Source organism: Triticum aestivum, chromosome 3D (assembly GCF_018294505.1).
Source record: "Triticum aestivum cultivar Chinese Spring chromosome 3D, IWGSC CS RefSeq v2.1, whole genome shotgun sequence".
NCBI classification, from domain to species: domain Eukaryota; kingdom Viridiplantae; phylum Streptophyta; class Magnoliopsida; order Poales; family Poaceae; genus Triticum; species Triticum aestivum.
This window is the reverse complement of record NC_057802.1, coordinates 385,658,308-385,675,265: the sequence shown is the minus strand read 5'-3', so window position 1 is coordinate 385,675,265 and position 16,958 is coordinate 385,658,308. Positions and strand designations below refer to the sequence as shown.

At 49.1% G+C, this 16,958-nt stretch overlaps 1 protein-coding gene across 1 annotated transcript; it reads right to left on the bottom strand.

Moving 5' to 3' along the window:
* Window positions 1-3,261: 3,261 nt before the first annotated feature.
* LOC123079070 (probable glutamate carboxypeptidase LAMP1) lies at window positions 3,262-8,304 on the bottom strand. The gene is made up of 12 exons (XM_044501742.1): window positions 7,225-8,304; window positions 7,045-7,112; window positions 6,203-6,284; window positions 5,912-6,004; window positions 5,661-5,813; window positions 5,360-5,428; window positions 4,673-4,760; window positions 4,500-4,589; window positions 4,332-4,420; window positions 4,093-4,209; window positions 3,870-4,010; window positions 3,262-3,760 (listed from the first exon to the last, which is right to left on the bottom strand). The coding sequence occupies exons 1-12, from the start codon at window positions 8,239-8,241 to the stop codon at window positions 3,578-3,580; spliced, it is 2,190 nt and encodes a 729-aa protein (XP_044357677.1). The 5' UTR covers window positions 8,242-8,304; the 3' UTR covers window positions 3,262-3,577.
* Between the last annotated feature and the right edge of the window lie 8,654 nt (window positions 8,305-16,958).

Genomic DNA, 16,958 nt, shown 5'->3' with positions numbered 1-16,958 from the left:
TGTAGTCCACTAATTGGCGTTGACAGCCATCATGGCCGAAGCCACGTAGATTCCAAAATAGAGCACACATACTACTCTTCTAGGGGGTCCACACTAGACCCCACTGCAATGGACGCACTAAGCGCCCAACGGAGCTGAGCCGTGCTTGAGAGCGTGCGGCCACGAACCTCGACCGGGACAGCAGCAGAGTTGTCACCCCTCCCCACGGGCCGCGGATTGGGGGTCACGGCAGCCTCGGCAGCGGCGGCCTCGCGAGCCCTAGCGGCCGCAAGGCGGCCATCAAAGATCTCCCTGGCCTTGATGGCCGCGATCTGTTCGAGAGCAGGGCCCTTCTCACCGCGGAAGACAATCGCAGAATCGGTGTTGAGAAGAGCCAGATGACCTAATGGGACATCAGCCAGGGCCGAGAAGGAGCCCATCGACTCCTCCTCAGCGGGTATCCCCCATCGGAGGCCTCTTCCATAAGCAAGCAATCAATAGAAGAAAGAACAGGGGCGCGTGGGACGGACCTGAGTCCAGGTTGCGAGCCGCAGCGCGGCGAGCGGCCTTCTCGACCGCATTGGGGGACGCGCCGGTCGCCCGCGCAGCCAAGTCGACCCGCGCACTCTTCCGTGTCACCGTAGCAGGAGAGGAAGCCGAACGCGGCCGGCCCTTGCCCTTCGGAGGGCGTGGAGGCACTGGAGGACAAACCAGATCAGCCCCTGCTACCTCTTGAGCACTGCGTTGGTTTTCCCTTGAAGAGGAAAGGGTGATGCAGCAAAGTAGCATAAGTATTTCCCTCAGTTTTTGAGAACCAAAAGGTATCAATCCAGTAGGAGGCTACGCACGAATCCCTCGCACCTACACAAACAAATAAATCCTCGCAACCAACGCAATAAAGGGGTTGTCAATCCCTTCACGGCCACTTACGAGAGTGAGATCTGATAGATATGATAAGATAATGTTTTTGGTATTTTTATGATAAAGATGCAAAGTAAAATAAAAGGAAATGGAAATAGCTTGTTGTTGGAAGATTAATATGATGGAAAATAGACCCGGGGCCATAGGTTTCACTAGTGGCTTCTCTCGAGAGCATAAGTATTACGGTGGGTGAACAAATTACTGTTGAGCAATTGACAGAATTGAGCATAGTTATGAGAATATCTAGGTATGATCATGTATATAGGCATCACGTCCGAGACAAGTAGACCGACTCCTGCCTGCATCTACTACTATTACTCCACACATCGACCGCTATCCAGCATGCATCTAGAGTATTAAGTTCATAAGAACAGAGTAACGCTTTAAGCAAGATGACATGATGTAGAGGGATAAACTCATGCAATATGATATAAACCCCATCTTGTTATCCTCGATGGCAACAATACAATACGTGCCTTGCTGCCCCTACTGTCACTGGGAAAGGACACCGCAAGATTGAACCCAAAGCTAAGCACTTCTCCCATTGCAAAAAAGATCAATCTAGTAGGCCAAACCAAACTGATAATTCGAAGAGACTTGCAAAGATAACCAACCATACATAAAAGAATTCAGAGAATATTCAAATATTTTTCATAGATAAACTTGATCATAAACCCACAATTCATCGGTCTCAACAAACACACCGTAAAAGAAGATTACATCGAATAGATCTCCACAAGAGAGGGGGAGAACATTGTATTGAGATCCAAAAAGAGAAAAGAAGCCATCTAGCTAATAACTATGGACCCGAAGGTCTGAGGTAAACTACTCACACATCATCGGAGAGGCTATGGTGTTGATGTAGAAGCCCTCCGTGATCGATGCCCCCTCCGGCGGAGCTCCGGAAAAGGCCCCAAGATGGGATCTCACGGGTACAGAAGGTTGCGGCAGTGGAATTAGGTTTTTGGCTCCGTATCTGGTAGTTTGGGGGTACGTAGGTATATATAGGAGGAAGAAGTACGTCGGTGGAGCAACGTGGGGCCCACGAGGGTGGAGGGCGCGCCCCCCTACCTCGTGCCCTCCTGGTTGATGTGTTGACGTAGGGTCCAAGTCCTTTGGATCACGTTCGTTCCGAAAATCACGTTCCCGAAGGTTTCATTCCGTTTGGACTCCGTTTGATATACTTTTTCTGCGAAACTCTGAAATAGGCAAAAAACTGCAATTTTGGGCTGGGCCTCCGGTTAATAGGTTAGTCCCAAAAATAATATAAAAATGTATAATAAAGCCCATTAATGTCCAAAACAGAATATAATATAGCATGGAACAATAAAAAATTATAGATACGTTGGAGACGTATCAGCCTCGGCCCCGGTGGAGGCATCCCCAGTCCCAGCCCGCGACAAGGTCGGTGGCGGTGAGGCCTGGGTGGGAACCGGCGAGGCCAGACGCGGGGAGGAGGGGGGACAAACATCCAGACCCACGCTGCTCGCACCACTGATTGTCTCCGACTCAGATGAGGTAATCGGAGTGGAAAGGAGCAGTGAGAGGGTCGCGCTGGGACGAAGCGGCGAGTCTGCCGCGAGCATGGCATTGAGGGCCTGAGCATCCGCGTCGTCCTCCAAATCTTGGACATCAACAGCAGGGGCCAGCGAGCGCCCCGCGGAGTGTTCCTTGCCAGCCGGCTGAGGAGGCACACGCGGCTCCGGAGATGCGTCATCCCCGTCGCTGGAGCGCGGGGAGTGGCTGCGGCGCCGGGGTGAGCGGCCACCACCCGGAGAGCCCGAGTCATCACCCAAGTCACCATCCGGCCCCGGAGCAGCTCCATCCACCGCGGGGTGAGAAGAGCCGGGCGCACCGCCTTCCACCGAGATCTTGAGGTCATAACCGCCTTCCACGCATATATCAACCCCGTACTGCTAAAGAAAAGAGATAGAACCCAATGGTTTTTCTTTTTTCTTTTGCGAAAATGCACAAGGCCAAATGTATTAAGTTTCAAATGTAAACACACCCATACAGAAAAATAAAATTACATTCAAACTCTTAAGGGTGCCGAAATCTTCTTCCTCAGATGCGTTCATCAGCGGTGCGCCGTCAGCATAACTCGATGCAGCATGTGGGACTCCGCCTCGACAGAGCAAACATTTTTAAACCCAGAAATTTGTAGAAGCAATGGCCGGTGAGTCCTCAATGTGGACCAGGAAATGCTGACGGCCGCAACCACCGAAGCAAATCGTCACACCAGATAAGAAAACGCTGATAAGGATCAGTAGAAACTTCAAAGGCCACGAGCACCGGTCGAATCCCGGCGGATCCGACCGGACAGAGATGACCCGCCGGATAACAGCCCCCAATTACCTGAAGTTCGTAAAAAACATCAGCAGGTTCACCAAACTTCAATCTGTACAATACAGTAGGTGCCCTGGTCTGTATTACATAATTTTGCAGCTCATCAACTAAATGCACTGCTGCAGCTCATCAACTGAATGAACTGCACACACACATATATTTAAAGCATATGTACATGGGTCGCATCATGCGCAGATTGATCGGCATCATGCGAGGCACGGCCTGAAACATATTCCCCAGAGGATTAATAGTCGGCACCGGCATGATTATGCACGGCCTGAAACAATGCTGATGGTCTTTCCATTGCTGACGGTGACGGACTGCGATCCAGTCATGTGAGGCTCCCGCTGAGCACGGCGGATGCTTGTGCCACGGCCCTGGCGACCCTGTGAACCTCGTGCTGCACCAGCTTCCAGGACGCCGAGGTGTTGCTGCTCCTCGCCGTGGCTATGGCGTCGGCTATGCCGGGATAGGACGCGGTGTCCCAGTCGTTCTGCTCCGACGGTCCGTAGATCTGCAACAGGCGACACTCGCAAATAAGAACTACAACTGAGAATTGAAGATCACGAGATACCGCGGTGAATCCCACTGAAGATAAAGGTGTAGACGAGCTGTTGACTGACCAGATGCTTGTACCAGGCTTGCTTGAAGATGCCTTCCCGGTTAGTGAAGGCTCGCTCTGCCTGCATGAGCCGGTCGTTGAGTCCCCGGATCCTCATCGAGTCCTTGCTCAGCTGCTTGCTTGACAGTTCCCTTTGAATATCCTGATACCAGTTCTGAAGTTAAAAAAGCTAGCATATGCAAGATTGTATTGGCTGAGCAGCAATTCTGAAGCAACTGAGTTACCTTTCGCTCACTGTTAACTTTGGTAGCTGCCTTTTTCAGAGCTCTGATCGAGTTGTACAGCGGGGAACAACTGACAGTCGTCCCCTCGGTTTCCTTCTCTACTACTTTTGTGTATGCCTGACAAGAAAAAAAGAAGAAAAAAAAATTCAAGTTCATAAAGGCTTGGCACGATCTTCCTTTCGTTGCGTATCCCTGCCTCCAAATGTTGTTGGGTTCAGGGGACAGTGTTAGTGTGTTACCTCAAGCTCGGTGGTGTAGGACATGTAATCGAAGGGTATGATCTCCTCGTCAGCAAGTCTCAAAGCCATAATTCCCCAGATGCTAGCAGCTGTGAGACGACAATGTTGGTTATACAGTGCAGCTACTAAGTACTAGCACGCAGCACAAAGAGGAATGCGGGGCAGCACCTGCGACATGCCTGCGGAACCCAGGGTCCGCGAACTTCTCCACCCACACAAAATCATCGTATAAAGAGTGGTAAACAGGATATCCTGGCCCTGTCAAAGTCCAAGGAGCTCCATTAGACCATTAGGGATACAAGAAACCGCAAGAATCAACAACACGAAGTGCCCCCCCATACCTTCTCCGAATATCAAGTTGGTTGATGGAATGCCAACATGTTGGACGAATGCTGCATAGTCTGATCCCCCGTTGCCTAGTCGTTGAATCTTCATTCAGGAGATCAGCAACAGTATATGTTAAACCACAGTAAATTTATTTATTTTTTTCGAAAGGAGGGGGGGGGGGGGCCCTCCCCGGCCTCTACATTAGAACGATACATACGGCCACCTTTATAAAATAGCAAATAGGTTCAACAAAGGTCTTACAGTCTGAAAAAAAGTAAAGAAGAGCTCACAGAGAGCCAATAAAAAAGTAGCCATAAAGCCACAACCGGCTGGCATAAGAACGATGCATAAACCACAGTAAATAGAAATGAACGTTTTCAGGCGGTCATGTAATAGGATAGGCAATTAGTTTTCCTATCTTTCTTTTGCCAGTCGGTTGTGCCTCATGTTTGCTTACTTTGTTTTGCTCTCCGTGAGTTTTTTTTCCTTTCGTTCAGATTGTCAGACCTTTGTTGAACCTATTTGCTTATTTATATAAGTTGGCCGTGAGTCCCCCCTTTTCGAAAAAAAAATGAAATGTCCAAGAAGCTGCAGGTTTCATTTTATGCGCAAAGGAACCCGGAGTTTGACAGCAATCAGTACTATATACCACAAGTGATAACGGTGTGCTAACTGTATAAGGAAGTCATGTTACAACTCACCTTGGGAGACGCATTGGCTTTGACCCATGAATCATACACCGTCTGAGATGAATTGTCGGGATCTTGAACCTTCATGAATTGAGAAAACATAACGTTTTTACTTCTTGAACATCTTGTTAATAAGAAAAATAGCATAAGCATATGATATTGTTAGACAGGTGGTTCAAAGTTGAGGCACCCACTGTACAGTGTTGACCACTGAACAGTTGCTCTTTTGTATGTCCAAAACCAAATAACTGACTATCAGTAAGTACTCTTTTGTATGCGAATATGTTACTTTTTGTTGGCAGAATGTGCGTACCAGTTTAATTGTTTCAAGGAGTAGCTCATCAAGTTGGGGAGTTGTCGATGGGAGTAAAACCGGACCGACTACCGAAACATCAATATTCAGATATGCAACAGCTCTTGTGGAAAGCATCTCCCTGTTTTCTTCAACCCATTCAGTTGATCCTGTCTGCATAAACATAAATTGTGAGCACCATTGAAGCTGCTTTTAAGGTGCCTACGTATGTATAACAAACGAATGTGGTGCCCGAAGAGAGATCGACTTACCAACCCGTACTCTTCTGCATCCCAGCTACAGAAAATGATGGTTCTCCGAGGTCTCCATCCTTGCTTTTGCAGCATCGAAAACCTTTGCGCTAACTAGATGGACAGGGGGTGAAGTTAACAACGTGTCAAGAGGCAAACATGCTCATATTGTTCAAGATTTCTGCTGATAAGTAAACTCCGGTAATCAGAAAGACGGTCAGTGTTAGTGTATTATGCCACGGCGCGGAGTTCAGAGAAAAGAACAGGCTACTGAATTGCTGAGAACATATTATGTTATAACACAAGAATCACCTCGATCATAGCTGCTGTTCCGCTGTTGGGGTCGGCGGCTCCGAATGTCCAGGCATCGCGATGGTTTCCCAGGATGACATATCTGTACCATCATCAAAGGTTAAAATTTGGTTAGCTTAGTCACGTTTCATAGTATAGTAAATAAATAAGACTGGAACTGCAACTACTCCTAACTGCAGATTGGCACCTCTGTAATATTGTTGTACCAAACCATGACGAAGTTGGAGCAAATTGTTTGCTTCCAAGCAAACTAGCTTGAGCTTGAGCAAAATAAAATAAAATAAAATGCAAGTCCGACTTGTGTACCCCCATAGCCATTTGAGAATAGAGATTTTTCACGGCGAAAGCAACAGATCAATTTTCTGTATACAAAGCGCAAATCAAGTACCCCATAGCCATTTGAGAATTTAGATTGATGGTATGAAGCTGGAGTAGCTGAATAGGAGTAGATCAGATGCACCGTCTTTGAAATATACAAAGGGTGTGGCCGGAGAACTTTCTGTTCAGTAAAGTGGAGCCCAAAGTGGTATGGGGATTAGGAAATTGTGCCATTTGACTAATTAGAAAGAGAATTGGATGCACCAAAGCAAGCAAAGTAGAGATGGACTTGCCAGGGTCTCACATATCTTACGGGATGAAATTAGCTACACCTGAAGCTGAAGGTCTACGAATGGTCCAAAAGCCGTGCTAGGTATCTGGAAGTGCTCAGGCACGATGCATATTTTACTACAACTTGCAGTGTAATAGAAGCTTCCGCGACAAAGCAGCGGAGGCATTTTAAAACCGAAAAGTTACACTACTTGATGATGGTTGATGATGCAGGATGAGAGAGAATGAGTTACCTGTCCGGCTCTTCTGCGCCTTCGATCACCGCGAAGACATTCTCAATCGTTGCCATCGTATCATTGCCCTGCAAATTCCAAGCAAAAGCATCATACAACAATCACACCTGAATGAAACTTGTAAACCATATAAATAATTGGGAGGGTAAACGAGACAAAAGCGCTTCGAATTTAACGTACTTGATACGTCAGGTTCAGCACGGCCGGCCCTGGGCCAAGCCGGTACACGGGGCTGCCGTCCCGGCCCTGCCAGTCGGCCGGCGCCTCGGCCCCGCCCAGAACCTGCTGGATCTCCGCGGCGTCCCGCGCCGACACCGGGAGCGCCGGGATGCCCGGCATGTCGTCGGTGGCCATGGCGTCCTCCACGCTCACGCGCTCGCACCCCTCGGACGACGCCCACATCGGCGTCGTCGGGTCGCCCACGCCCCGGAACAGGCTCCCCACCTGCACGCCGCTCGGGGGCAGCCACCGCGAGTCGGGGAACGACCCCTCCCCGGCCGAGCCGCCGTACTCCAGCGGGTCGGGGTACACCAGCGCGGCCGCGGCGCCCGCCGCGCGCGCGTTGTGCACGATGTCCTCGCAGTGGATCCTCCCGTACCGCGCGAGCGCCACCCTGCCGGCGACGTCGACGCCGCGGGAGGAGAGGTAGGCGAAGTCTTCCTCGCGGCCGTAGTTGGCGTACACGGCCTCCGCGGACACCGACCCGGAGGCGGAGTAGGCGAAGAAGGTCGGGGTCACCTCGGCCGCGGCGCGCGCGTAGGGGTCGCTGGGGTAGGTGTCCTGGGTGAGGGAGAAGGACTTGGCGGCGCGGCCGGGCCCCGCGGAGAGGGAGAGGGAGCGGTGGACGGGGTAGGAGAGGAGGACGGAGTAGGGCGTGATGTGCGACGGGATGGAGAGGGATGAGAAGGCGTGGAGGACGTAGGCGGCGGTGAGGGAATTGGCCTTGGTGCCGGCGACGTGGGGGTGCAGGGTGAGCGCGCGGAGGTGGGAGGCGGCGGTGTTGTTGGAGCCGAGGGAGAGGAAGAGGGAGCCGAGGTTGGGGGACGGGGTCGGCGGGGAGCGGAGGACGGCCAGGAGGAAGAGAGCGGCGGCGGCGGCGAGGACGGCGAGTATGGAGGGGAGGAGGCGGCCGCGGCGATGGGGCTTGAACGGCGGAGGCGAGGGGGAGAGGAGGGAGGCGGCGTCGGGGCGGGACATGGCGGGAGATGGGGGTAGCTGGGAGAGCGGATGCAGGGGAGGAGTAAGTTGTAACGACTACCTGCATTTGAAGTGATGATGGGTGCTCTGCTTTGCTCTGTTTCCACACCACCGAGATGGCCGCCTGCCGTTTCTTAATTTGCGGCGATCGCGACGTCTTGTGTTGTTATGTTACAGACAAGTGGGTGCGATGGCAATGCTAGCGCTGCACCTGCCGGCCGTGCGGCAACAGTACGTACCACGGCATCATTTTTGGCCTCCTTCGCTCGGTTCGGTCAGGCTCAGCTAATGCATGCTGAAATCCATATTCTTTATTTGCTTATTTTTGTGAGGGATTATATATTTATTTTGGTTATTTTTTAAAGGAGGATAACCCCGGCCTCTGCATCAAGACGATACATGCAGGTGTATTATTAATAGTGCAAAATTCAGCAGCCGAACACCATAATCTATATTATAGGCGAACCACTAGCACACAATTTAGTTGTAAGCACGTGTGGTTACATGCAAGATATGTGGTGTGTTAACTTTTTGTTACACACACTTATATACAGAACAGAGCAATTTAAACAACTATTCACACTACATTTGGCACTACAATAACAACATTGGTCCTAATAACAACACGGCCTAAGCAGATAGCTATATTAACCACAACATACAGACTAAATAAAACACATTAAACATCCAGGATCAAGGCAAGTGCTTCGTCATGCTTCTTGCATTTGGCCACCACCTCTGCGTCGAAAAGGTTGAGGTTGTGCACCTTGAAGGTGACGAGGTAACCGACCTTCAGTTGGTGAGCTGCGGTGAAGCCCGCCACCCATTATCAAGGGTAACCTTCGGTTGACCTCCCGGAGCGTGACCCTCCAGTTGCAGTCGGTGTCCTCGGAACGACTTTCGGTGCAATGTTGGTCATGTGCTTACGGAAGCCATCGAGGATTCGCAGTAATTCCAACACATGTGCTAAGATCACCTTTTAGAAGTCTGTTGGACCTGCATCCTCATGAAAATGGCCGAAATCCGTCGCCCTGACATGAAGCATCTTTGACGCACTGACCTCTGCCACCTCCTTGCCCTTCGAGCAGTTACCCTCAGCAACATTGCTGAGCACAAGCTTCCCAACAAAGCACTACAATGATGACATGAACAAGATCAATGAATGAACATGTAGCATGGACTGATCATGAAGATCAACACACTAACACGTATAGCCAACTACCATTGACATGGAAAACATTGAAACTACCGTACTACCGTATAAGCAAACTCTTGATCTTGCCATAGAAATCGTACAACAAGATTAAGAGTTTTCATGCCAACATGCACATGCCCAACTAGAGCCCTATCAAACCCTTAATCGATCCCAATATCGACACCTAAACCCAACCCAATATCGACACCCTAATTTGACCGGGCATAAACACCCAAATCAAGTGCCCTCCTTGCGTTCGCTCGGCCTGGTCCTGGAAATATGTCCTAAAGGAAATAATAAATGTATTATTATATTTCCATGTTCATACTTCAGTTTATATTTATGTGATATTATTGTATTGGTTCTTGAATATGAGATTTCGGGGAAAACTCAATTACATGTGGGGAGTTATAAAGACCAAGTGAATACTCAGTCATGCCTCCAGGACTAGCTCATGTATTGATGATTATGATCTTGTTTTCCTTATCATGGGAATTGTTAATCGCTTGCGGGGATCGAGCATCGCCATTAATTACCATGTGTGTCGATGCACACGATCCCTTTTTTCATGGGACATGACAATGGTGACCCTTAACCCACGCTCGCATGACAGATTGATCATTAGGCCAATAGCGCCACATGGCTGGGTCGGCCCATAGATAAGAGTAATCCCTGCTGATAAAGCCCTGCTAGATCCTCATCGGATCCCGTGCGTGGGAATATTTCGCGACTAAGGGGCAATTGCGCGGGAATGTTTCCGGACTACGATTCAACATGGATACATCCAAACGCTTGTGAGAAGTCGAGTGTTGGAAATATGCCCTAGAGGCAATAATATTGTATTATTATATTTCTCTGTTCATAATTAAGAGTTTATATTATATGCTATAACTGCTATGATCCTGGAATATGTGATTCAGTGGACCAAATGAATCCCTAGTCATGCCTCCAGGACTGGCCCATGTATTGATGATTATGATCTTGTTTTCCTTATCATGGGAATTGTTAATCACTTGCGGGGAACGAGGGAGTGGCCATTAATTACCATGCGTATCGATGCACATGATCCCTTTTTTGATGGGACATGACAATGGTGGCCCTTAACCCACGCTCGCAAGAAGATGGCCAGGGATGCTTAGATCACTTGACTGTATGCACTGGGCATGGAATAATTGTCCTGCAGGATGGAAGGGTTAGTACAAAGGCCACTGCAACGATCCAACGATCATTCTTGAGGCAATTGCAACGAAGGATCTTTGGATATGGCATTCATTCTTTGGTTTGCTTGGCTCGCACAATGACTTGAATGTGCTCTTGAGATCACAGTTGTTTTCTAGGCTTATTACAGGAGATACTCCTGCTTGCAACTACTTGGTCAAAGGGCACAACTACACGATGGGTTACTACCTTGCGGATGGCATCTATCCATCATGGGCCACATTATCCAAAACAATTCCACGTCCGAAAGGTAATAAAAACATTCAACCCAATGTCAAGAAGCTGCCAGGAAAGATGTGGAGAGAGCCTTCGGTGTGCTTCAGAAGCGCTTTGCAATTGTTCGTGACCCTACCGAGTACTGGAGGTCCAAGGTTCTATGGAAGATCATGACTTATTGCATCATATTTCATAACATGATCATTGAAGACGAGAGGGATATGTCTCAGAACTTTCGGTGCATCACCAACGGGACACTAGTTGAGCTAGAGTATGATACGAACATGATCTTGGCATTCCTTGAAGGGCATCACAAGATCGAGAACTGACAAGTTCATGCTCAGCTCCAACAAGATCTTATTGAGCATCACTGGCGACGTCATAGCGAGTCCTAGTTGTTCTGTCACATGCTATTTGCTACATTTGGACCATTCAGTGTGTCCAAATTTGAATAATTTGGTATGTTAACTTTAAATTTGGTGTGTAAACTATATTCATGATTTGCTTGAACATAATCATATTATGTTTAGTTTCTATATGTGTGCTCATATGTAGTTGCAATGTATACTATAATTGCAAAGTTAGAAAAGACAAAAAATTACTCTGTTATATATAGGGGATTGGCTAGGTCCGGTCAAATCATACTCCACGAAGGGTTTACTCCGTCGGATCCTCCAATATTAATAGGCGATCGGTTAGAGATGCCCTTATATGCCACTAAACACAAAACAACCTACGACATCCGACTCAGACCCATACAGTCGGTAGCATAGTGCACCTTTTTTTCTTCTAGAAAAGGAGGTTAAAACCCCCGGCCTCTGCATCAATCGATGCATACGACCATCTTTATTAATTATTCAACAAAGGTCTGACAAGAAAATACATAAAGCCACCCAAAGCCACCACTCACACCTACAAACTCGATAATGTGGAGTGCTCTCACTCCCCTTATCTAAAACCGGTGTCGTCGCCGATCCATCCACATAACGTATCGGAACCAACAGTCGGTGCAGCAGACCTAAAGCGTACACTACATGCACACGTTTTAGAAGCCGCCATCATCGTCGAACCGCTGACCCATATTTAGGAGAGAGATCCGCATCATCCTTGCCAGTCCGGCCATCCGTCAACGCCGCCACGGCGCCCAACGATGCCATCGCCCTGCGCTCATCCATCCAGACGCGAAGACTCTGGAAGATCTGTCATGCGTAGCACCTGCCGAACGGGCATGACACAGTGTAGGATCGAAAGTAAGTCTAGAGGGGGGTGATTAGACTACTTGACCAACTAAAAATCTTTCATTTTCCCAATTTTAGTTGTAGACAGATTTTAGCAATTGTGACAAGTCAAGCAATTAACCTACACATGCAATTCTAAGAGTATAGCAGCCGAAAGTAAAACATTGCATATGAAGGTAAAGGGAAGGGTTTGGAGAAGGCAAACGCAATGGAGACACGGAGATTTTTGGCGTGGTTCCGATAGGTGGTGCTATCGTACGTCCACGTTGATGGAGACTACAACCCACGAAGGGTAATGATGTTGCTTCAAACTGCGTCGGTATTTCCCCAAAGAGGAAGGTATGATGCAGTACAACTACGGTACGTATTTCCCTCAGTTATGAAACCAATGTATCAATCCAGTAGGAGAACCAGGCAACACTATGTAAATGCTACCTGCACACAAAGAACAAATACTTGCAACCCGACGCGTATGAGGGGTTGTCAATCCCTCTTCAGGTAACGGTGCTAGAAATTGTCAAGTTGACGGGATAAAATTTGTGTAGATTGGATAAATAGATCTCGATAAAACGCGAAATAAAATAAGTAATAAAAAGGTGCAGCAAGGTATTTTTGGGTTTTTGGAATAATAGATCTGAAAACAAAAGCAAATAAAAATAGATCTCAAAGCAAATATGATAAAGAATAGACCCGGGAGCCGTAGATTTCACTTGTGGCTTCTCTTAAGAAATAGCATACGGTGGGTAAACAAATTACTGTTGGGCAATTGATAAAAGATCGAATAATTATGATGATATCCAAGGCAATGATCAATATATAGGCATCACTTCCAAGATTAGTAGACCGACTCCCGCCTGCATCTACTACTATTACTCCACACATCGACCGCTATCAGCATGCATCTAGTGTATTAAGTTCATAGAGAAACAGAGTAATGCAATAAGAACGATGACATGATGTAGATGAGATCTATTCATGTAGGAATCGCCCCCATCTTGTTATCCTTAATAGCACCGATACATGTGTGTCTTGCTGCCCCTTCTGTCACTGGGAAAGAACACCGCAAGATCGAACCCCATCACAAAGCACCTCTTCCCATGGCAAGAAAAATCGATCTAGTTGGCCTAACTAAACCAAAGATTCGAAGAAATACGAGGCTATAAATAATCATGCATATAAGAGATCAAAGAAGACTCAAATAATGTTCATGGATATAGATCTGATCATAAACACAAAGTTCATCGGATCCCAACAAACACACCGCAAAAAGAGTTACATCAAATAGATCTCCAAGAGAGAGAGAGGAAGCCATCTAGCTACTACCTACGGACCCGTAGGTCTATGGTGGACTACTCACGCATCATTGGAGAGTCACCAATGAGGATGATGAACCCCTCTGTGATGGTGTTAGATTGGATCTCGTGGTTCTGGAACTTGCGATGGCTGGAATTGTGTTTTGTGACTCCCCTTGGGTTTCTGGAATATTTGGGGTTTATAGGGTGAAGAGGTGGTGTGGGAGGTCACCGAGGGGGGCACAACCCCCCTGGGCGCGCCTAGGCGTCCTGGTGTGCCCTGGTGGGTTGTGCCCACCTCGGGCCTCCCCGCTGGTACTTCTTTGGCCCACTGGGTGTCTTCTGGTCCAAAAAAATCTCCAAAATATTTTGTTGCGTTTGAACTCCACTTGGTACTGATATTCTGCGAAGTAAAAAACAAGCAAAAAACAGCAACTGGCACTGGGCACTATGTCAATAGGTTAGTCCCAAAAAAATGATATAAAGTTGCTATAAAGTTGTTGGGGATATAACTATTAGGTATGACCCGCCTAGGAGGGGTCGGGTTATACCTATGGCGATTCATGAAGCCCAAGACAGCTCTGGAAGATGGCGGTTCAGATAAGGGCCCAAAGCCCAAAGGCGACTTAAGGCCCGTAGAGATAAACCGCCATATGTACATAACTTGTATTGTAAGGCAGGGATAGTTAGAGACCGAGCCGGACACTGTTTATGAGCCGGCCGGGATTCTGTGAGCCGCTGGGCGTTGACCTCTGTATATAAAGGGACGACCCGGCGGCGGTTCAGGGCAAGAAAGATCAGATCGAAAGCTAGGTCAAGCGGATTCGCTCCCTGGTAATCGAAACATAAGCAATACCACCTCAAACTGGATTAGGCCTTTACCTTCACTGCAAGGGGCCGAACCAGTATAAACCCTCGTGTCCTTTGTCCCGTTTTAAACCCTTTAAGCTTCCTAGTTGCGATGGCTCCATGCTTAAGTCCTTTCGCTAGGAAATCTGCCGTGACAATTCCACGACAGTTGGCGCCCACCGTGGGGCCTGCGCACGATGGATTTTAGTTCTTGAAGGGCAGCTTCAAAGGGCTCAACGGATACGCTGTGGGCCGGATGACTAAGAGTCATCGCGGCAAGCTCTACATCAACGACGCAAGCTGGGGCCCTGACGCCGGCTCAATTGAGTATGGGTAGCGGGTCCCCTTCGGCGGAATCCACGTCTTCATCGGCCAAATCGGCGAGCCGGGCCCTGAGCCGGACATCTGCGCCGACATCGTCGAGACGGCTCAGCGTGCGAGACCCACCCGGGCTCAGCCCGCCGTGAAGCGTGCCTTCGTGGGATGCATCCACGGAGGGGAATTTCCTGAAGGATCTATGTCTGGCGGTGAGACGGCCATCTATTCTGATGGTGAGTCGTCCACGGGTGAGACGGATTCATTGTATCAATTGCAAGGCGGTGGACTTGGGGGCTGTTCCGATGGCAGCAGTATTCCGGACCCCTTTGAGCCGCCGAGCAGAGTGGGGATCTTCATGGCTGGCACGCAACCCGTTCAAAACTCTACGGCTGCGGCAACAATAACCTCCGGGTCAGCGGCAGCCGGGGCAGGAGGCCCTGCGCGCTCGCCGGCTCAGGTGCTGATGGATCTCATGGATAGGATGACAACCCTAATAACTGCCGTGGTTTATTCGGCGGATCAGGCTCAACATGATGCAGAAGTGGCACAGTTACATGAGGAGGTAGCACAAGCCAAGGAAAACCTAGCAGTGGAGGACGTCAGGATGGCCACAGAGCGGGCGGCTTTGGATGCTCGAGCTGAGCAGATTCAATCAGAGGCTTTCCAGCTTACGATGGATCTGAACGCTTCAAATGAGGTCATGAGGAGAAGGCATCAGAAGGCTCAATCCCGTCTGCCTCTGACTTACGATCCTAGAAACCTCTTCCGCACACCCGGTGCAGACCCCAGTAACCCGCCGGAGGTAAACCGGGTTGCAACGCCCGGGGCTGGGACACCGGTTCAACCACGGGTGATGGAACCTCCTCGTATGAATACTGCTCCACCTCATTATGTACCAACTCCACCGGGTCCTTATTCTAACCCTTTGGAGAACATGATCGCTGCGGAGGCACGATTGGCGGCTCTCCCGGTGGAGGGCGACTCTCCGACAGCGATTGAAACATGAAGGGTCAGAGAACTTCTTCAGACGGTTCTGGCGCAGCAGGAGGCATACTCTTATAGTCGAGACAGGATTCACTCAACCCCTCGCCCAAGCCGGAGCCCAAGTGAAAGGATCTAGATGACGACTAGAGGGGGGGGGGTGAATAGGCGTTTTAAAACTGTTACGGATTTGGCTTTATCCTAATGCGGAATTAAACTAAACGGATACCTTTCAAGCACAAATCCTAAATATGCTAGGCTCAACTAAGTGCACCAACAACCTATGCTAAACAAGATAGGCACTTAAGGAAACTAGCAAGCACAAACTATATCACAAGATATGGAAATGTAGGAACAACTAAGCAATTCAACTAGCACAAGATATATCAATATGAGCAAGTAAGAATTGCGGTAAGTAAAGGGTGTGGGTAAGAGACAACCACAAGTGAGTCAGAGACGTGGATTTATCCCGAAGTTCACACTCGTGAGAGTGCTAATCTCCGTTAGAGCGGTGCCGAAGCCAAAGCTCCGGGGCGTCACCAAGTGACTCACCGTATTCTCCTTTTCGAGTCACCCCCAACGGATGAGCCTCGATTCACTCGGGGTTGGTCTTGAAGGCGACCACCACACCTTTACAAACTTCTCCTGAGCACACCACAAACAAGGAAGCTTCCGGAGGAACTTGACCACCTAGGCCACTTCAACACCCTTCCCCGGAGCACACCACAAGAGGAAGCTTCCGGGGGAACCTTGGCCACATAGGCCTCTTTCACAATCTTCTCAATGTATCACCAAACCGTCTAGGAGGCGGAGGCCTCCAAGAGTAATAAACTCACGGGCTCACACTCGAACAAATCGATGCAGGGAGCTCAAACTAATGCAACAAATGCAATGCAAGGTCAAGCAACAAATGCTCAACTCACTCGCTCAATCTCATAAGATGCACTCTTGAAAGTAGGATATTGAAGAGAGGGGATGCTTTGGATATGATCAACAAATGGCTCACTAATCCATCCACAAATCCCCCTTCACATAGAGGGGAGATAGGGGTTTGGGAGAGGTGGAGAGAGGCTCAAAATGGTGTTTAGAATGTGTGTGAACCAACCCCCAACCGGTGGGAGGAAAGGGCCCTTAAATAGCCAAACTCTGAAACTAGCCGTTGGGGCTCCAACGGGCATTTCCTGGGCACCCCGTGCGCACGGGGGTTGAGACCCCGTGTGCACGGGGTCCCGTGTGCACGGTACGAGCCCGTGTGCACGGAGTACCCAGAATTCTGGACACCCCGTGCACACGGGGGTCAAAGACCCCGTGCACACGGGGTCCCCAGGACAGCCAGCAGCAGCCCACTAAAACATCGATAACTTGGGCATATGGACTCCGAATTCGATGATCTTGGGCTCGTTTTGAAGC

What these genes read in the sequence shown, in the direction of transcription:
- LOC123079070 (XM_044501742.1), bottom strand. Translation starts at nt 8,241, where the DNA reads ATGTCCCGCCCCGACGCCGCCTCCCTCCTCTCCCCCTCGCCTCCGCCG. An exon ending in ATGCAGAAGAGTACGGGTTG is followed by an intron (nt 5,814 to 5,911) that starts GTAAGTCGATCT and finishes ATGTTTATGCAG; the next exon opens with ACAGGATCAACTGAATGGGT. An exon ending in AAGCCTGGTACAAGCATCTG is followed by an intron (nt 3,761 to 3,869) that starts GTCAGTCAACAG and finishes CGCCTGTTGCAG; the next exon opens with ATCTACGGACCGTCGGAGCA.